Here is a 22,017-nt window from a genome sequence, read left to right as displayed (position 1 = left end):
GAGTTTAACTCCCCGTTCAGGAGCGAGGCTATATGAGACGTAAACGTACTGATTAACGTGGAATCCGAACCACATGAACTCCCGCCGGGAATCAAACCCGGGTCTCCCACACGAAAGGCACGTATGCTAACCTCGTACCCACGAAGGAACTCGTTGGAATTTTAGAAACGTATGTTGATGCAAACTAGTGAGAATGAATTACCTACACATCCACCTCATCAGACCTTAGGGTATATATCTGCTACGTCAACTTTCCCCCTTGCATTGCAAGTTATAGCTTAGCTCTCGAATCTCTGCCGCGATTGACGGCAAAAAAGAATTAGCATCGCGGCAGAGATTCGCGAGCTAAGCTCTACAAAATTCGCAAGGCTTCCATGATCTTAAAAGCATCAGTTGCACGTTTTCCGGTTTCCGTTGTCACTTTGATTCCCCTCTTATCCTTATTATTGGAAGGAAAATCTTACTTAGAAGTTGGCTGTCTTGGTGTTTTTAAGGGGGAACAATGGCTCAGCGGAGAGCGTTCGGCTTCGGATCATAAGGCGCAATCCTTTGGGAGTTTGGGTCGCTCTGAAAAGCATGATCGGAATTTTAACTCTGCTCGATATTTTTGTGTTTGTGTCCCTGTCGAGTCCAGTGGTCCTGAACAGTGATAGAATAAGAAAGTAACTGTCAAAAAGTGAAAGTAAGTGTCAAAAAGTGTGTTTTAAGTGGTAGATCGCTAATCTCTGGTGCATGGGGTCCTTGGTTCGAGCCCCAGCCAAGTGAATTTGTGGTGGACAACATCGTGTCCGTAGGTTACTCGAAGTACTCCCGTTTCCTCTCACACACTCATTCCACCAATTTTTCCATCATCATTCATTTGCCTAATCGTAAACTCCCTTAGCCTAAAGGGTGTAATCATGGGAGGTTAAACTGAAATATTTCATTTCATATGAACGTTTTTCAACCTCTGGTACGAGAGGGTCCCTGATTCATCCACAGGTCATATGAGTTCGTGGTGAACAAGATCGTGTCCGTGGGTTTCCACAGTGTTCTCCCATTGATCATTTTTATTGTATGATCCGTTATCTTTAGCCTAAAAGGGGGGCGTAGGCTAATCATGGGATGTTAAACTAAAAATTTCATTTCGGACTTCGTTGTCATGAATAGCAATATATACGTTGAGAGGGAAACCGTATTATGGGATGATCATGGAATCCAAATACGTATAAAATGATCCCGCAGCTTTACTTTTTAAAAACATACTCCAGCGTTTCCCAACCGGTATGCCGCGGCACACTGGTGTGCTGCCAATTGTCCGCTGGTGTGCCGCGAGGAAATCGAAATAAAATTATTAATTCATGGCAAATTGCAAAACATAGGGGAAAATGTATATTTGTGTTTCACATTATTATGTGCCTCTACTATGAATCTACAATTTTAATTTTCATACTCGGTTACTTTTCTGTACATTTTTAATGTTGAAAAAAGTATTTGTTATCATTGTTATGACCATTATTGCTTCTTTATTGTTGCAGACTGTTCTGTAATATCACTCAATCTTTTCGACAAAGCAAACATGCATACAAATGTGTTTTAAAAGTTAAAGAGTAGTTTGTTGTTTCGTTATTTAGTGATCTTCCTTCTTAGTGAAAGGTTGGATACAGTTTTCGAAAAATAAAGTGTATTTTTCAAGACCTGAGTCTTATATCTCATTGCAATTGTTTTCTATTTTTAAATTAGAATGAAAAATAAGCACAATAATTTACCGAAAACCAGTCATCAAGCTTTCTTCTCTGTGAGGAGATCAGCAATCACAGAAATAAATTACCACGGTATTTTATATTTACAAATAATAATAATATCTACATGAGTGTGCCGCGAGAATTCAAGTTACACCTGTAATGTGCCGCAAGTTGAAAAGGGTTGGGAAACGCTGACGTACTCCATTACAAATATCCGGTTCGATTATGACTTCCTTTACAGTAGATTCTGAAATCCGAGAGCTACACTCCGAGACTAGTTTAGATGTATTCGGGATACACAGGCACAACTAAGGCGACGAGTGCCACCGTTCTAACAGAATAATGCCTAACTAAAAGGCGTATGGGCAACCAAAGTCTTTCATGGGCTGCGAGAGCAGATTCAGGATGCTTTTAAGAGGGCCCATTGGCTGTATTTTTCCTAACGTACCTTTACGTAGATAAGTTATAAAATGAGATAATAAAATCATAATAGACCGCCTCAGCATCCTTAGCAGTAGTAAGATGTCAATGAAAGAGGAGAATTAAGTTATAAAATTGCACGTGATTGTCGTTAAAATAATTTATGTGTGTGAAACCGAGAATCACAATATGGCATATGCAGATAGGCCCTAACTGTTAACATGTGAACGAGAGTACATGAGAACTTCCCATGATTTATCAGTTAACCCATTTTCTCTCATTTCCATTTGCAAATAGCTGGCTGGCAGATTACTCCCCTCCTGCACATGCAAGCAACCCTGTGCTCTCTAGGATATGAAGCTGGGCATCCGCGGAAGCAGATATTATGGGTTTTCATTGCAGCTAATGACGTAATGGTTTATTGATAAACTTACTAAAGAGGCTGGGATCAAATAGATTCCCCTGCGGCATATAAGCGAGGATTCTACTACTATAAATGGATCTAATCCTGATGACTGATTGATTTACTTAAACAGTCATATGTATGAACAGTGTGTTTGGAAAAAAAAAAAAAAACACACGGCATAACATTAAAAAAAAAAAAAAAAACTATGAGAAATTAATCCTAACACGAAAACATGAAAAAACATAGATCAGTATGGGTTCGCAATTTCGAAGCTATAGTCCGCCGAAAATTGATCTGAACTATGAAATAAAGGACCATAACTACAAAACGATATGTCAGATTTCCCACGAGACAAGAATGACGTGTTACCTCATCTCGAAAACGAAACGAGCGTTGAGAGATGTGCATTTTCAAATTCAAGACTAGACGAGACATTTCAATAGTTCACCCAAGTGTTATACCTCAAAGATTGTTTTGGTGGCAGATGATTCATAGTAAATATACAGGGTGTTTCAAAACAACAACAACAATATGTGGGACGTGATTTCTAACACCAAGATAAGAGAAAAAGATAAGACGAACCTGGATGTACAAATGCTTCCTTTCGGAGTTATAGGTAGAGATGGCCAGAACCGGTTCCTGGTGGAACCGGTTTTCGGGTCTGAACGGATCCGATTCAGGAACCGGTTTTTCGGATCCAGGTCTGGAACCGGTTCTTCGGATACAAGTCTAGAACCGGATCTCCAAGAACCGGTTCCGCTGAAACCGAGATTTTGTGACCATCCCTACGCACGCTAAACCCGAGCTGCTGGCAGGCTGTGAACAGTGTGCTAGATGAAATGGTGGAAGCGACAGGCAGGCGCCCAGACGGCGGCCGCTTGTCTCATTTGGCTAAATAAACTGGGTAACTGGCAAACTCATTGGCTAAACAGGCAAACTGGCAAACTCATTTGGCTAAACACCCACTGGTGGACCAATTTTTTTTTTCTGGGGGCACAAGCGGGTCTGGGCGGGGAAGGCAGAAGCACATAGTCCTCTGCATTTTTTTGAAGGTGAACTTTGTGCCTCCTTTACAGGTCTTTCGGGGCTTTCGGATCCAGGTCTGGAACCGGTTCCTAAGATCCGGTTCTGGAACCGGGTTTTCGGATCCAGGTCCAGAACCGGTTCTAAAAACCGGATCTCTGAGAACCGATTTCGCCGGAACCGGAACTTTGTGGCCATCCCTAGTTATAGGCTGCCGAAAACATAAAAAAAAGGACTTTAAAGAGCCATAGCTCCAAAACTTATGGGCCCATCGTAATTCGGTCAAGACTTCACTTCGGAGCTAGTATGTGCCCTAGCTAGATATCCATGTTTCAGAATCCTGTGATACTTCCGCAACAATTTTTATAGAAGTGGTTGGTGAGTACTTCAAATTATATGCTCGTAGCCAAGTTCCCTGTATAAAAATTATTGCGTGAGTGCCGCAATATTCTGAAACATGAATTTTTGGATAGCGTACATATTAATTCCTAAGAGAAATCTTGACCCGACTACAGTAAATCCCATAATATTGGAGCTATGGACCTTTAAAGTTCATGTTTTCGGCAGCCTATAACTCCGAAATGATGGATTTTTGCACTCAGGTTGGTCTGTACTTTTTGCCTTATCTTGGTGTCAGGAATCACCTCCCAAACGGTGTCGGTGTTATTTTGAAACATTTTGTATATATTTTGTCTAACTGGCTGTCTGGGACACGAAAACTCGTAAGAACTGGTTAATGGATCACCATGAATTTTGGCCAGGATGTACATTGTCAAAAGTTGGGAATCTAGTTCGCTGGTGGAGATTGGTTGAGACCAAGGTATAGACCATTCCCTACGTATCATATACGTATATATATATTGCTCCTTTGTGGTATGCAATCCAGCCGTACTTAAACGTCAAACCAAACTCCTTTGCACGCTGTACACGTGCATTGCTACATGCTAGATTGACAAAATAAAATATTTTTTCTTGATTTACTCAAAAACTTTGTTTATCTATCGATGGTACAGTCACCCACAAAAGTACCTGGACCCCAAGCAATGGAACTATAACGGCCAAGGGTCCAGGTACTTATGTGGGTGACTGTATATGTCTCATTTTGGTACGTGTCTATTTAATAACATAATAATTATTACAGAATATTATTATACGAGGGGTATTCAAAAAGTTCCCCGACTGTTCTAATTTTGGCATTTACGATGCAACCACAATGAATCTTATGCAATACAGTACTTAGGTTGCCTAATGATCAATTTGACAAATGTGAACACATGTTAACAGGCAGTGTACGAATAATGTAACTGAACAGGGAAGTAAGTAGTGATCAGTCGGCGAAGTTTCACAGATCAAGCAACGCACAATTATCAAGTTCATGTGCAAATTGGGGAAAATCTGCTTCAGAGAGTTTGATAGCCTTAAAAACAGTTTAGTACCATCGGATGTTTGGCTATTTCCAAAGCTAAAAAATGACCTTTTTCCGTTTCGCCAATGTAGAAGAGTTGAATTGAGTTGATTTTGAGTAGGGATGGCCAGAACCGGTTCCTGGGGGGGACCGGTTTTCTGTTGTGATCGGATCCGGTTCTAGAAGATCCGGTTCCGGAATCGGTTTTTCGAATCCAGGTCTGGAACCGGTTCCCAAGACCCGGTTCTGAAACCGGGTTTTCGGATCCAGGTCTAGAACCGGTTCCGATGGAGCCGGAAATTTTTGACCATCCCTACGCTAAACCCGAGCTGCTGGCAGGCTGTGAACAGTGTGCTAGATGAAATTGTGGAATCGACAGGCAGGCGCATAGGCGGCTGCCGCTTGTCTTATTTAGCTAAATAAACTGGGTAACTGGCAAACTCAATGGTTAAACAGGCAAACTGGCCAAGTCATTTGGCTAAACACCCACTGGTGGACCAAATTTTTTTTTCTGAGGGCACAAGCGGGTCTGGGCGGGGAGGGCACAAGCGCATGGTTCTCTTTGCAGTGTTTTGAAGGTGAACTTTGTGCCTCCTTTACGGGTCTTTGGGGGCTTTCGGATCAAGGTCTGGAACCGGTTCCTAAGATCCGGTTCTGGAACCAGGTTTTCAGATCCATATCTGGAACCGGTTCTGAAAACCGGATCTCCGAGAACCGGTTCCGCCGGAACCGGAACTTTGTGGCCATCCCTAATTTTGAGTTTCACGTCCAATTTCAGCAGCTAACAATCACAAGAGCTGTTGAACAAGGGTGTGTCTGTTCCGAAGGTGCCAGGCGATTAAGTAAAGTGTCTTATATTGTGATAATAAAAAGCTACAACAGAATTCCAGGAAGTTTTTGGCTGCCCCTCGTATATTACTTTGAGGAGAGAACGACTGTCAGAGAGACAAGTTATATATACAATATCAGAGGCTTTACTTCTAATGGAGAAATGTTGAGCCTTTTTTTCTTGTGTATTTAATTTAGTTGCCTGTCGTACCTTTATTTTTCCATGGCGGGTCGGGAAACTGGGGACATCGTTGATAAGTGACGCATTTTATTTTATTTTCTTTCCTGTGTTGTTATTTGGTGGTATCGTTCTAAACCTTGTTCCACAGGTGATAACGCTGCGTTTGTACCTTATCGTGCTATACAAGTAAATTTTTACCCAGCGACATATCTCGGGAGTTTTACGGTTGCTTTCTGTAGTTTCGTAGTTGATTGTACTGCGTTTGTTAGTGCTTTTTTAAGTCTTTACTGTCCTTCCATCTGCAAAAATATGAGTGTGCGTTTTAAAAGAAGACATTGTAATGTGAATTTTGTGTGTATTTTTGGATCGAAACTGGACACAACAGTGAGAAATATAAGGGTTGGTAGTAATTACTTGGCAGTAAAGGCGGTAGATATTAATTTAGGCTCTTGTTGGTCTTTGTAGTGGGACAATTTGAACTTGTAATTTCTCAGTTACATACGTAGCTGTTACCATGCTTATTGCATACGTTCACCACAGATAAATCTTTATCTTTTACATTAATCGTTAGCGTTCATCTTAGATTTAAGTATTGGCGTAACTAGAGAGGAACCAGGGGTATCCAGGCCTTCCTTAGAACACTGTTGCTCCCAGGATATCAGTGGACAAGAGATAAAGTCAGTTATTGAGTGGGTCGTGGGTAAAGTGAGTCAAGATTTGTGAGTGGGTCGTGGGTTAATAGGACGTGACCTACTATGCTCAGTTCATTGTAAACACCATCTTCTTACTCTGGCGAATTTCTCTACGTTTTACTTGCAAGGGCTCCATTTTTATTCCTTTTCATTAGTTTCTGTTTACTTACCTGAGATGAGTATATCTATGTATTAAAAAAAAAAAAAAAACACCTTCAAGCACTTTTGAATATTGATATTTGTAATTGTAACAATAGCAATACAACTTACTGCGTGGCTTTCACGATACACTCGAATTTTACACTCCCCCCCCCCCTTTAAGTTGGCCTACCTTACCTTGATTTGAGAGTTTCAAATTTCATCCTATTTTCTACAGAAAAGTATCTGTAATTCAACAAGAAAATAATTATATATCATAATTTAATTGAAATTCATCGTAAAGGTCTGATTTACTGGTATTGTAACAGAGCGGTGCTTGAGCGATTGACCGTAGTAATTCAAACTCTGATTAGTGATAATTTCACAGCCTTGTTTTATCACAAATACAAGTGTAAACTCTGCATTCAATTGAGAGAAGAGCGTGGATCATGGGTCAGAGTTGATGATATGTTTTGGTGGATCATGGTGGTGGGTCGTAATGGGTCATGGTAGGTCATGAGTCACGATGGGTGGTGGGTCATAGTGGATCGTTGGGTACGATAGGTGATGGGTCATGAGTCAAGTTTTCATTGACCCACGCCATCTCTGCAGTGGACCGTATAGACGGAAACTGTGATTGTTCTTAGAAGTAAGGGACAATGTCCCCTTTTGCAAAATATCCAATTTACGCCAATGGGTGTAAGTAGTTCGCGCTTAGAATCCCGGAAAAGGGATATATTACACTATTGACACTAGTACACATAGTTGACTCAGGTCAGGTTAGGTTGACTCAGGGCCATGAGAAAGCAAATTGAGACTTAATAGTTTTCCATGTAACTAAACGGCGTGACAAATATCTTGGCATTTGAAGGCGGCGCTCCAAATTCCCTTTAAATGCTGCTAGCAAATGAGAGGCCAGCGGTATTGCCACGTTTATTTTGCACACATCCATGTCTATTCCCTGTCACTTGATCGCGCTGTAGTTTGTCTGCTTACCCATAGCCACACCCCTTTACCACTTTGCAACGTCACGCCAGAGCTTTCGTTTTATTCGTGTAGCTGAAATGCCAAGATGTTTGTCACAGGTCTTAGTAGTGCTTACGAGACGAGACGTTTCTTTCCAAACTCGAGATGAAATGAGAAACTTCACTATACTGCAATTGATATTACTTGACCTTTCTGACAGCTCGCTACGTGCACGTGGTGCTCAATGCTGTGTTGCCAGCTTTTGCGTCGGGTAATGAAACACGAAATTATTCACTGCAAGTAAGTGTTAGTTTTATAAAATTAAATGACACGAAAACAGAACTAAACAGAATGCTCTCAATAACGAGCAGGTCCACTACTCAAGTTGACATTCGACTAAAACAATGTGCATTTGTTTATATTCAAATTGGCAACGTGTGGAAAGGGTGGAATGTTTACTATTGCAGAGCAAGAAGAATGAGCCACTGTAATTGGCTGAACGTGCTGTTGCCGTAGAAACAGTTCTTGTAGCCTGATTGTTATAACCACGTGCATACTGGAAGAACACAGGTAAGCAGTCTCATATCTCAATCATTGTTTTGGTGTTACATGATTCATAGTAAATAAATAAATAAATAAATAAATAAATTGATAAAGTGATGTACAAACAAGATAGAAAGCATTTATCAAAGTTTAAAGATACACAACTCATTACATAATATACTCTAATAATAAACAATCTTTAAATATTGTTGTGGCCTCGCATAGCGTGTCGCTAATGCCCTTGTCTTTGGTGCCAGCGGTTCTGGGTTCGATTCCCCCGTCGAAAAAGTGTAAAAGCTTTTTCTGATCTGTCATCTTGAGTAAGGTTTTTCTCATTCACGCCAGGTAAATGTCAGGATGGTACCTAACGTATAGGTCCCAGGCCGCTTCTTTCCTTCCTTTTCCTCGGATATTGTGATCGATGACTAGTGTTGTCACAAGACGAGACAACCATTTGAGGCGAGACAAGACAGACTACTTGTCTCGTCACGTGTCTCGAAAATGCAAACACAGTTTTTGAATTTGTTCAAAAATTTATTTACTCGGAATAAATTATTTGCCTTCGAAATGGATACCAGCGTTTATTGTTTGAAATGAGGACCATCCTACAAAGAACAGGGAATACCTAAAATTATTTTTAAAAGTGATTCTTACAAACAACTTTCATTCTCATTTTTCAATCGATTCAAGTTTAATTATTTTGTGACAGTTCTCCAGATTCAAGTACAATGTTAAAGCGTTCATCGAGATTAGTGTTTCATTCGGGGCTGGTGGGGATATCTGGGTATAAAAGTCTTGCTATAGAAGTACAAGTTCTCTAAATTGCAGTTTCATCAGTAACTACCCATTCTTCCATAGTCTTTCTTGTTCCCAACAAAGATCCAAACGTGTCAACTTTTTCGGTACTGAGTTTTGAAAAGATGCTGGTTTGACAATGAAATTTTGTATTTTATTATTTTATGATGTTATTCGAACCCAAGACATTTTTTAAGTAGGAAAGTCACATAGGCCTCCTTATTTGTTGAAGTGGCGCCGGAGGTTCTCAAAAAGGTATTTCACAATAAGTGGGGAAGGCTTGCATTTCGACTGTACTGGGGATGGCCAATTCCGGAATTGTCACTTTCCGAAATCTGGAAAATAAAATCGGAAAAATTCGAAAATCGGAAAATTCCGGATTTCGAAAAAATCCGGAATTGTTTGAATTCAGGAAGTAAAATTTCCGATTTCGGAAAATTTGTTGCATCCCTAGACTGTACCGACGGTATTGACAAATATTCCTGACGTAGTAATTCATTACTGGCTCACTCGAAACTACGCAATCGTTGTTGGAAGATTGTAGTCGTATTGTGTGTTGTGCTCTATTAACCAAACTTGGTTAAAAGTTGTGATCTTAATCACTTGGCATAACAGCTCTTTTTTGTGGGCCTCAGCCGCTCTAGTATTGCCATGAGATGAGACATTTCTCGTGTCGTAAACGAGACGAGACAGAACCATTCGAGACGACATGAACAGGTCGTTCAAGACGAGACAGTCTAAAATCGCGTCTCGTGGCAACACTATTGCAGACGGACGTTATCTCTCATACTTGACGTGAGAACTTGGCTATAGATACCAAAGGCCCAGAAATCTAATTCCTAAGCTTAATCCCTCCCAGCTCGTGCCGCGTGGACTTCGTGGTGGACAAAGACCGTGCTCGTGGGTTTTCTCGGGTTCTCCCGTTTCCTCCCACTTTCTTGATTCCACCATTTCACTCATCATCACCGTCTCCTTTAGCCTAACCGGTATAACCGTGGGACGTAAAACGTGGTGATTTCTTTTTCTTAATTTGGTTGTTTTCGCTCACAATTGTGAACATTCCAGATGAGGTAAAGATTTCAATTCATTTCATTTCTAAGCTTAATCCTTTAAATATTGTTATATGTTGACCTCTCATGAGGCGGAAGAATCCTGACAACTTTTTAGATGAAATTAAGAAACAAATAAGGTCATACATTTATAAAACGAGATAAGACGAGAAAGCCTTTTTCGAGAATCGAAATGAGAATTATCGAGAATTGAGACTAGACGAGACTCCCACAAAATTTGCGAGACCGGAACTCACTCTCAAGCGAGCTCAGAGTTAAAAAAAAAAATAATTGAGTGATAGCTGTAGTGAGTCTGAGCTCTAATGAAACAACTTAGTGCTAGCTCCGTTGGCGATAGGGAGCCCCACTGAAGAACGAAGCCAGAGCTCGAGAGAGTGCAATGAAAAATGGATGTTTTGTCGGGTAGGAAAATAGCCCAAAAACTAGTGCTGTGCGATGTCCGGATTTGAATATCGAAAATCGGTTATCAATAAAATATCGAAATTCGATGGGGAAATACTGATTACGATATTGTTACTTGAAAATATCAATCGATATATCGAAAATCGTACCTAGAATCTTCTCTTATGCATTAACACCTAGACCAGAAATCTTTCAAGCAGTCAAAGTTCTGTCATGGCTATGCTGTTAGCTTATACACTATATGCAGTAGTAGAAGTCTTATAGAATGACAGTATCCGTCCATCTGTCGACAAAACAGTGATATATCGGTATATTTTTAAAAAATCATTCATCGTCTTAAGTATACATTTCACTTCTCTCTTTTATCCTCTAATCGAGTAATTCTCAACCTTTTTTGACTGACGACACACTTTTACTGTACCTCCGGGATATCACGACACACTTGTTTGATATTATTATTATTAAATAATAAAAATAATAATACCTATTATAATAGTGAAATAAATTAGTTTTTATAATGACTCTATGTAGCACTGAACATTGTTGCTACCGCTGGAGGTATTGACTGGTACAGTCTGCCTCGATTTTAACTAATTATTATTAAATTCTTCATGATTTTTAAATTTTAACATTTCGCGACACACCTTTGGGGACTGCGTGACACACTACTGTGTCGCGACACATCGGTTGAGAACCAGTGCAAATGAACCATTTCCGGTTTTAAATTTGATCGCCATAGAACAAAAACAGTAATAGATTGCGAAAAGCGGTTTTCTGCAATCGCTTGTACTATGAATATATTCAATCACTACTACAATCTCTCCAGTAAAACCGGAAGTGGTATAAATCTACCACTTCCGGTTTCAGTTAATCTTCATAGAGCATAAACGGTAAGAGCGAGGATTGACATTTGGTATGACTATAGCGTTCCAAGAACAAATCCTATCTCTGACTCATCCCTCTTATTACAACCGGAAGTTCTTACTACTTCCGGTTCCAGTATTCAATTCTCGTAGTTTGGGTAACTACTGTATTTTCAAAATGTGAAACGAAACTTATCTTATTGCATTTGTTTCCTTTCTCTTAATGTAAATCCAGTATTAGTTATTAATTTTAAAAAAATCTTTCTCTTTTCAGGTATGTATTAAATCCAGCATGAAGCAACGTGATCTAGTGAATTAAGAGTAACCAAGTAAGTGATACTCAAATTCTTGTAAAGTCCTTTGTTTGGAAGGAAGTCTCCATTGCAAGTCGTGTTTCGATATCGATATAGTAGGTACTCTAAAATTAATTTATACCGAAAGTAAAACACAATGAAAATACATATGAAATTTATCCCTCGTCTGGAATATATACTTACCCAGAAAAGGAAAAGAGGCAAATTATTATTATTATTATTAGTAGTAGTAGTAGTAGTAGTAGGCTGTTAGAAAATATTCCCCCATTAAACATTTCTGGCTACGCCTATAGGAGCTATACCAGGGGCGTACGCAGGGGGTGGGTCCTGGGGGTCCGGACTCCCTCGAAATCCCGACTTTTTTTTTGTAAATGTAGTCTACTTTTAGGGGCAATTTTAGAAATGTTCATATAATTTAGCCTCAAATTGTATTTGTATCCCCCCGAAACGCTTTAGACCCCTCCCGAAATAAATTCCTACGTACGTCCCTGAGCTCTACGGAGGGGTGCACCCACGGAGGGTTCACTGGGTGGAAATGATTGATGTAGCATGAACATTTGATCTTCCACTCCATCTATACTCTTTCTCTTATAAAAACAATCTATTTCTATCATTTTTTTTCTGAAAAATAGATGGAAATATTTTACAATTACTTATCGTCTTTTCGGGTTGAGAATAATAGTTGTCAATATTACATAGACGTGGTGGCTTCTAGTATTGGACATTTTCCTCGAAAAAACAAACTTGGGTTCCTTCCAACAAAAATTTCTGGGTAAAGGCCTGGCTATACTACAATTATGTTATAAAAGTACTTGAAGTTTGAAAAAAAATAAAATCATTAAGTTTTACGTCCCACGGTTATGCCGACTAGGCGAAAGGAGACGGTGATGATTAGAAATGAATGAAATGGTGGAATGAAGAAAATGGAAGGAAACTGGAGAACACAAGAACCCCCCCCCCCCACACACACACACAATGTTTGTTCACCACAAAGTGCACTTGGCCTGAGCGGATTTCGAACCTAGGAACCCATTCACTCGACGTGGATGCTTTACCATTGAGCCACCACGGTACTTAAAAATTGAGTATGTTGTGTTATTATGTAGCATTCTTTTGTACTTATAATGATAATTAGAATGGTAATACAGAACCTTCCCTAATGTAAAATTAAGTTCTATGTTACGTCAGTCCCGATATTGCTTCACGTATCCACTGCAATTTCTTCTTCACCTTCATCTGAGGTTGTAAACTTTTACTGCACCTTCTGAAAGGTCGCAGCATGCTCTCATAATAATGAAAGGCATCGTCCTTAGTCAAGGCCAGGAAGCGAAATTCTAAAGTGTTGTTAAAATACTTCTTGTATACCTTTACGTACTTTACAATATATATTTTTTTCTCTCGTGAAAAATTCCTTTTATTTAAAAAGGTGATTATTCATTAAAGTGTCATTCACTTAGTTCACGCAATGTGAATCCTAATTATCATTATTACCGCATTCTTTTAACAAAATACCATATAGTTTTCACATTTTGTTCCGTACTTTTTGATTTTCTGTAGTGTTTCCCATGGGATGAGGTAGCTTTGCCGATAGAAATAGATAGGCCTATATCACTCTCTCGACCCTTTTGAAAGCGAGACAGCTTTATATTTCGTTTCATGCCTTGAGAACCCAGCAGTGGGTGACGATCCATAGTTTAAGAACCTTTGGTTGGTTGGTAAATTAGAGTTTAGAGTTCTGTTTAAAAGCTTAACGTGAGATCAAATTACATTAGCTCCCACCGGGAATCGAACCCGGGTGTCTGGCGCCAAAGATATACATTAACCATATAGCCACTGCTAGTGAGCTCTTGGGAATCACTGGTTTACTACTATATGTGTCCCCATATTTGTCTGGTAGCATTTTAAAAACATAAAATTAATAACGGGCCACAGCCATTCTGGTACGGGATTCGAACTTAGAAAATCGCACTTATAAAGCAAAAATATTAACTTGGCTGTATAGTCCAGTGGTTCTCAACCTTTTTTGAGTGACGGCACACTTTACTGAACCTCCAGGACATACCCAGAGCACTTGTTTGATATTTTATTATTATTATTATTATTATTATTATTAATAATAATAATAATAATAATAATAATAATAATAATAATAATACCTATTATAATAGTTAAACCAATTAGTTTTTTATAATGACTCTCCATAGTACTGAGCATTATTGCTACTGTTGGAGGTGTTGACTGGTCCAGCCTACCTCGATTTTAACTGATTATAATTAAATTCTTCATGAGTTTTAAATTCTAAAATTTCGAGACAAACTTTAGAGGACTGCGTGACACACCAGTGTGTCGCTTCGTGGCTAAGCAGTTAGCGTACGCGCCTTTGGTGTAGGAGACTCGGGTTCGATTCCCGGCGGGAGCTCATGTGGTTCGGATTCCACGTTAATCAGTAGGTCCCGTCTCATATAGCCTCGCTGCTGAAGGGGACGTTAAACTGAAAATCAACTCAACTCAACACCAACAACAACCAGTGTGTCGCGATACATGAGTTGAGAACCACTGGTCTAGTCGACAAGGAATTGCTGGGCTGTATGAAAAATATATATCCTGAATTTTCGCCCTTTGTTAATTTTGACGTGTATTCTTGATACAAACGTTTTTTTACAAGATTCAAATCGTTTGTCGTACGAACAAAACCCTTGAAATCAAGACGATAGCTTCTAATAATAACAATGGTTAAGAGGGATTTGTGTGGAGATAATCGTTGATTGGAGAGATGGGTAATTAGCACGTGTTCTTGTCATGTTCTCTCTCGCTTCTCATAATTAGGAGTCCTCTTACCTTTTGTCTTGATTAACTCTGGACGAGAACGTCGGAGGACTTAATCGATTTGCCACCTTCTCTTCCTCAGACCTCGAGGAGGAAGCACTCTGCGAATAAAAAGACAGTGGAACATTGATGGGCTACCGTCTGGAAGTATGACAGGAATTTATACCATTTTATTAGCGTTGAATGGAAAGTATTGTGTCCGAAGATCATAAATATACTTATCAGTAAATCTTATTAAGCCGCACAAAATTGTGTGTGTGTGCGTGTGTGTGTGTGTGTGGGGGGGGGGGGGTTATTGGAAGCAATTACTCATACGTAATTCTCAAGATCGAGATTTTTTTTTTTGTACCTGAAATTTATGCTCTACGAAAGCCGCTCCATTTATTAAGCTGAAATTAATACTGAACTATAGCAAAGTCATGCTTTTTTTTACGTTACAACGTTTGTGGCCATAACGTCTTTTGTTCACCTGACACCCCAGTTTGCCTCACGACACTGAGTTTACGGGAAGCACCGGTCAGGAATCGTCTTTTTGGGTGCAGATTACTCGTTCAATACTACAAAGATGTAGCGACTTGTAGTATTGGGCTGGGCTCCTCTCAACAAAATTTCTGGGTGCACGCCTGAAGTTTAGCACCGAAGCTTTATGAGTCGTGCACCTACATTTTAAAGTAGCCCAATCATGTGATTCACATCGGGATTTGAACCCAAGTCTTTCGCTGTGATCCATTTGAAATTAATTTTTAAGTATAGTTAGCATGTCAGCTCGGTTTTCATGATTTCTTTTTAATTAAAATGCGTCTTCTAAGAGGGATGAGATTACGCCAAAATGAAGTACATAAACTGCTTTGTAAAAGAAATACAACTTATTGTTTATCCGTGAAACGACCGACAACGTTTGGAACGTGATTTCTGACACCATGATAAGACAAAAAGTATGGATCAAGCTGGGTGCACAAATGCTTCCTTTCGGAGTTATACGCTGCCGGACACATGAAAAGTTTAACTTTAAAGCTCCATAGCTCCAGTACTATAGGACCTACCGTAGTCGGGTCAAGACTTCACTTAGGAACTAATATATGCACTATCCAAAAATACATCTTTCAGAATCCTAAGGTACTCACGCAGCAAATTTTATTAAGGGAGTTTGGCTGCGGGCATATAATTTGAAGTACTCACCAAGTACGTCTATAAAAATTGTTGTGGAAGTACCGGGAGTTTGGCTGCGGGCATATAATTTGAAGTACTCACCAAGTACCTCTAGAAAAATTGTTGTGGAAGTACCGAAGGATTCTGAAACATGGATATTTGGATAGGGCACATACTAGTTCCTAGGTGAAGTTTTGACCTGACTATGGTAGGTCCCATAGTATTGGAGCTATTGACATTTAAAGTTCATTTTTTCATGTTTTTGGCAGCCTATAAGTCCGAAAGGAAGCTGGGGATGCGCACGAGACGAGTCGAGACAGGATTTTCCTGACAAAATTCGAGTCGAGACACGGCTCTTCCAATAGAGAAATATACAGTTTTCGAGTCGAGACATCAGTTTTACATCACATTTTCGAGACGAGATAGCCACAAATCTTGTCTCGTGCGCATCCCTAATTTGTGCACCAAGGTTGGTCTATACTTTTTGTCTTTTCTACGTGTCAGGAATTACCTCCCAAACGTTGTCGGTGTTGTTTTGAAACACCCTATATATAATGTGTTCGGTGCTGAAACAGGTGCTAAACTTCCATTGAACCAAATAAATTTAACCCAAGAAAGCATGCAACTAATATGTATAGAACATTTATATATATTTTTTAGACATTAAAATATTGTTGCGACACCCGCGCATTCAACGATGTGGGACAAATGTCGCTTAACGCAGTTCCTAATAGCCCTATAAAACACTGTGAGGGAAAACGTGCTAACTTGAAGGCAAGGTTGCATAACGTCGTCAAAATATAAGCAAACACCATAAACTTTGAACATGAGCGTTTCTAATCATAACTCCGTGGAGTTTAAGAAGTCACGATGTTGCGTGAAATGCATTTGGGTCAAAACGACGATTAAAAAATAAAAAATAAAAATAAAAATGTTCAAAGAAAATGCAACAAGAGAAGAGAATTGAATTGAAACACATGTCGCTGTTTTGTTACATAAACAAGGTGTTAAACATTAAACTGTTGTGTAGTCTTTTCATCGGGAAAACTAAGATACACTGTAATATCTTAAGCGCATAAGGTTTTTGACCTAACAGTAAGAAGTTTAAAGGGTCTGTAATTCCAATAGATGGCAACAGTCAGCATGTTTGTCGGTATTATTATTATTATTATTATTATTATTATTATCAGGGACGTACGGAAGGGGGGGGACACGGGGGTCCGGACCCCCCCCGAAATTTCGACTTTTTAAAAATTTAGCCTAATTTTAGGGGCAATTTTAGCAATTTTAATATAAAATAGCTTCATATTTAGTTTGAACCCCCCCCGAAATAAATTCCTGGGTACGCTACTGATTATTATTATTATTATTATTATTATTATTATTATTATTATTATTTAGATTTCTGGGCTTTCGGTATCTAAAGTCATTTAGCCCGTCACGTTTTGAGGGATGACGTGCCTCGGCGAGCGGCACACAATCCGGGGAGAGGGAAGGAAGAAAGGATTGAGGAAGGAAGGAAGCGGCCAGGGACCTATATGTTAGGTACCACCCCGGCATTTGCCTGGTGTGAATGAAGAAAACCGAGGAAAACCTCATTCAGGTTGGCTGGCCTGACAACGCGTTTTACACTTTTTCGACCGAGTGCCCCCACCGGGAATCGAACCCGGGACCGCTCGCACCGTATTATTATTATTATTATTATTATTATTATTATTATTATTATTATTTTATGTTTGGGCATGGAAATGTTTCACAGTTCTCGATCTTCAGCTTCCTCTTTTAACTCCCAACATTTTCTTAATTTTTCAAATCATCGATCAGCTGTTCTTCTTCCTATTCCTCGTTTTCCTTCCATCTTTCCTTCTATGGCGGTATGAAGATAATTTCTTCGCAAGATGTGTCCAATTCATCGGCCTTTCTACGAAGGATGCTGGCTAGAAGTGTCCTCTTCTCTCCTATCCGTTTTAAAACATCTTCGTTTGTTGCTCTCGCTGTCCATCTTATCTTCTCCATTTTCCTCCAGCACCATATTTCAAAGCTCTCTAAATATTTTTTGTTTAACTTCTGTAATGTCTGTCTCTGAACCATACAGTCCAATACTCAATATAGTATAGCACTTGAACAACTTTTTCCTTAATCGAATATTAAGAGGCCTCATCACTGCGAAATTAAAATGCCGCTAATTTTACAGTAATTATGTGATATCTTCAAATAGATAAAAGATAATCGAAAAGTGGAACAAGATCTCCCTAGACAATATTATTTTGCGTGAGATACCGTTATTACGACTCATTTATCTGCTTTCGATTTCCAGCCATTTAGAAAATCGGCATTTATTTTCGCGTTTCTAAATAACTGCAAACGGAAAGCTACTAGGTGACTCGTGATAACGGTACCTCATGCAAAATAACATCGTCTAGGGAGGTCTTGATTCACTTTTCGATTATCTTTTATCTATTTGAAGATATCACATAATTATTGTAAAATTAGCGGTATTTTAATTTCGCAGTGATAGGGACTCTTAAGGCTGCTAATTAAGAGTGATCTTTTCTTGTTGAATGGAAGAAACAATATCCGCAATAATTCAAATTCAAAAAATGGATTTCGAAATTTTGCCAGAAAATAAATCGAATCAATGATTAGAGGAATGTTTCTCAATCGGTGTGTTGCGCAGTACCATAGCTTGTGGTGCGAAATTTTAGAATTTGAAAATTATGGAACATTTAATAATAATGAATTAAAATCAATTTTGAAACAGATTGCAGAAGCGAACGCCTCCATTGGTAGCAACAATGCTCATTATTGCATTGAGTCACTACTTTATAGAATCATAAGCTTACACTGCTATAACTTAATATAATGTTATTAATAAAAATGAATAAATAAATAGTGTCGCAATGTGATTGTCGTTCAGTAAATTGTATCCTCAGTCAAGAAAGATCGGGAACCACTAGATTATAGAATTATCCTTCCAATTTCTGAGTATTTTTTGTCTCGTCTGCAAGTGCGTCATTTGGGAAGGACAAGGGGTAATCCACCCCCCTGCCGTCGTTCCGATTTGAGAAAAACATGCTTTTGAATAAATTGTGTAGTAATGTAAGACCGTGAAACTTTTCGATTATGTCGATGTATAATCTTGTCCCCCCCCCCCCTCTAACAAAACTTGAAAACACACACACACACACAAAACTATTGCTTCTTTTATTCGGAGTTTCGGTATTGTGAATATGATTATGACGAGTAAAATTAAGTTCTTTGAGTTTTTTGTCCCACGGTTATGCCGGTTAGGCTAAAGGAGACGGTGATGATGAGTAATGAATAAAATGGTGGAATGAAGAAAGTAGGAGTAAACGGGAGAACCCCGAGAAAACCCACCCACACAGTGTTTATCCACTACAAAGTTCACTTGGCAGGGGTGGAATCGAACCCGGGACCCCAAGCACCAGAGGCGAACGCTCTACCAGTGAGCCACCGCGGCCCCTAAAATTAAGTTCTCTCAACAGTAGAGTAATAATAATAATTCCCGCCCCGTCGGAAATCGAAACCTGGTCCCTCAGTTCATGAATAGACATCTTATGGACTATACAATCGCGGATCTTATAATTCATTTATTGCTGAGAATTTAATTATTAGTAGCGTATTGCATGAGGCGTGAGAATGAATGAAACAAAACAATTAAAATTTCACAGGAAATCCTCTGAATATTGATTTTGTTTTGTTTGTAAACAGCGCTTCAGTATTCGCCTAGTTAAGAGTCTTCATCCCGGCGAAATTAAAATACCGCTAATTTTACAGTAATTATGTGATATCTTCAAATAGATAAAAAGATAATTGAAATATGGAACAAGAGCGCCCTAGACAATATTATTTTGCGTGAGGTACCTTTATCACAAGTCACCTAGTGGCTTTTCGTTTTCAGCTGTTTAGAAACGCGAAAATAAATGCCGATTTTCAAAATGGCTCAAAATCGAAAACAGATAAGTGAGTCGTGATAACGGTTTCTCATGTAAAATAATATTGTCTAGGGCACTCTTGTTCCACATTTCGATTATATTTTATCTATTTGAAGATATCACATAATTACTGTAAAATTAGCGGTATTTTAATTTCGCCGGGATGAAGATTCTTAAGTTACAGTACTCTGTTCACGGATTAGTATTCCATTTCTTTATAACAAACAAAAAAATGAAGCGCGTTATTATTGTAGAAGTTTCACCGTCTATGATCCACATATATAATGTTCCAATTGATTTTTTTTTACTCCATAAAGATTTTTTTTTTATTCGAGTTTTGAAGAACAACCTCAAGAGCGCGTTTCTTGTGGGTTTAAGTTGCTGTCCTGTGGTATTATTATTTTTTAAATCAATTGCCATAAGAAATGGAAGAAAGATGAAAAAGAAAATTAAAAAAAATGAAGAATGTGGATCATATTGAAGCGAAATGTATGTAAAAGGGACGTGTTTTGCCATCCATCGCCGAAGAAGCATGTCGTGTGAGTTAAAAGAACGAAAGAAAAACAGGTCGTCCCTAGAGGGAGATAACAGGACTTTTGACAGATGCCTCGTCAGTCAGGTTTTCCTTCCAAATGGCCAACCACAATTGGACAGCGCCGGGAGATGCACAAAAGAAAGAAAGAGTTGCTCATTTACGTGAGATAGGATTGAAGCTGCCCTCAGCGTGGAAAGGAGAATATGTTTGGTGGGTCACCGTATCAAATCCACTACTTCCCACCCCGACCTACAAACTGACGCTCTACTTATTTATTATGTTTTGCTGGCTATATTGTTAAGCAATGGCAAACGAGCGTTTCTCAACCTGGAATTCGCGACGATGTCAGATGGGAACAGAATAATAACTATTAAAACTCAGCGATGCAACTAGGCTAGTTGTTGGGCGGGGCAAGAACTAGCCTTAGCGCCTCCCCCCTCCCTGACCAATCAAACCACCCCCGACTATACATGATATTTGCGTCACACAATAATTCTCCTATTCCAATTTTTCTTCAAGTGATAAGGGGGCGCGGTAGCTCAGTGGTAGGGCGTTCACTTCCGGTGCTTGGGGTCCCTGGTTCGATCCCAGCTCGCGCCGTGTGGACTTCTGGTGGACAAACACTGTGATCGTGGGGGTTCTCCCGTTTATTCCCACTTTCTTCATTTCACCATTTCACTCATTTTTCATTATCACCGTCTCCTTTAGCCTACCCGGCATTGTTGTGGGACGTTAAACTTAAAGATTTCACTTCATTTTCATTTCTTCAAGTGATAAAGCTTGATTTCAAAATTGCAGTACAGAATTTCATTTTGGTACAAAATAAAACAGCAAACTAATTAGTATTTGATTGCCAAATAATCTGAGAGTAACATCCTTGACACATTCTTATCACAATATCTGCCATTCACAATGTGTTTGGAATTATAAAACTTTCCTGCTGGGGAAACCTTCCAAAATTTCGAACATATAAAGAAAACGGAGATATTTTGAGAACTTCAAAATAAAGAGACGCGTCATTTATTTCTCTCATAGTAGTACATCACGTCGTGTGTCTTTGGCTTTTCGGAAGTATTCGTGAGTTCTGAGCTGCTGGAAGTGCAGCTCGAGTAAATCCTATCTATCAAACAAGGAAAACGTAACAGTGCGGCTGGAGAAGATTTTGGTCTCAATGCTAAAGCATAGGGCAATCCGTGCACAGCTCTTGCAATATTATTAAGCTTCAGAAGGTGTTTCCAGTAATTCTACGCTATGTAGAATATCCAGCAGTACAATTTCAGGACACCGTTAGACCAAATATCATCATTAAATGTTATTTATTATCTTGATTAAATTAAACACAATTCAACTTAATTGAAAATACTTTTATTCCAGTAAAATAGCTGGTAGTTCTGCAGCTCTACAGCACTTATAGACAAGCTGCCCCTGGTGTGTACCATTGGTTATTAAGTTACATTTTAACGTATGTACCCCCCACAGTTTTCATACACTTCTGGAATCTTTAAGGAACAGAATCCACGGCTCTTCCTAGCATCTCAACTGGAACATTTGCAAACACTTCACGGATATTTTGTTCAAGACTGTTAATATCCCTTGGTTTTAACTTGTACACTTGTTCCTTAGCCTAACCCCAGAGGAAGAAGTCGTATGGGGTTAGATCGGGACTGTGCGCAGGCCAGTCGATCGGTCCCTGGCGGACAATCTATCTACCAGGAAAATTGATCAAGACATACTCTCACTGGAATTGCGTAGTGGGGCGGAGCTACCAATTATTATCATTA

The 22,017-nt window shown here is 39.2% G+C and overlaps 1 protein-coding gene across 5 annotated transcripts in view; it reads left to right on the top strand.

The window, feature by feature from the left end:
- Positions 1 to 22,017, top strand: part of Asap (ArfGAP domain of ASAP) — a 491,638-nt gene that overhangs the window by 72,583 nt on the left and 397,038 nt on the right. The window contains exon 1 of one of the 5 annotated variants that reach the window (XM_081755330.1): positions 6,217 to 6,386. The exons of the other annotated variants lie outside the window; for them this stretch is intronic. Coding sequence (XP_081611456.1) covers positions 6,297 to 6,386 — 90 coding nt within the window. The 5' untranslated portion in view covers positions 6,217 to 6,296. Of the gene's footprint in view, positions 1 to 6,216; positions 6,387 to 22,017 lie in introns of those variants that run through there. 5 annotated transcript variants of the gene reach the window in all.

This window comes from Thermobia domestica, chromosome 4, assembly GCF_964235325.1.
Source record: "Thermobia domestica chromosome 4, izTheDome1.hap1.1, whole genome shotgun sequence".
NCBI classification, from domain to species: domain Eukaryota; kingdom Metazoa; phylum Arthropoda; class Insecta; order Zygentoma; family Lepismatidae; genus Thermobia; species Thermobia domestica.
This window is presented reverse-complemented; position numbering and strand designations above follow the sequence as displayed.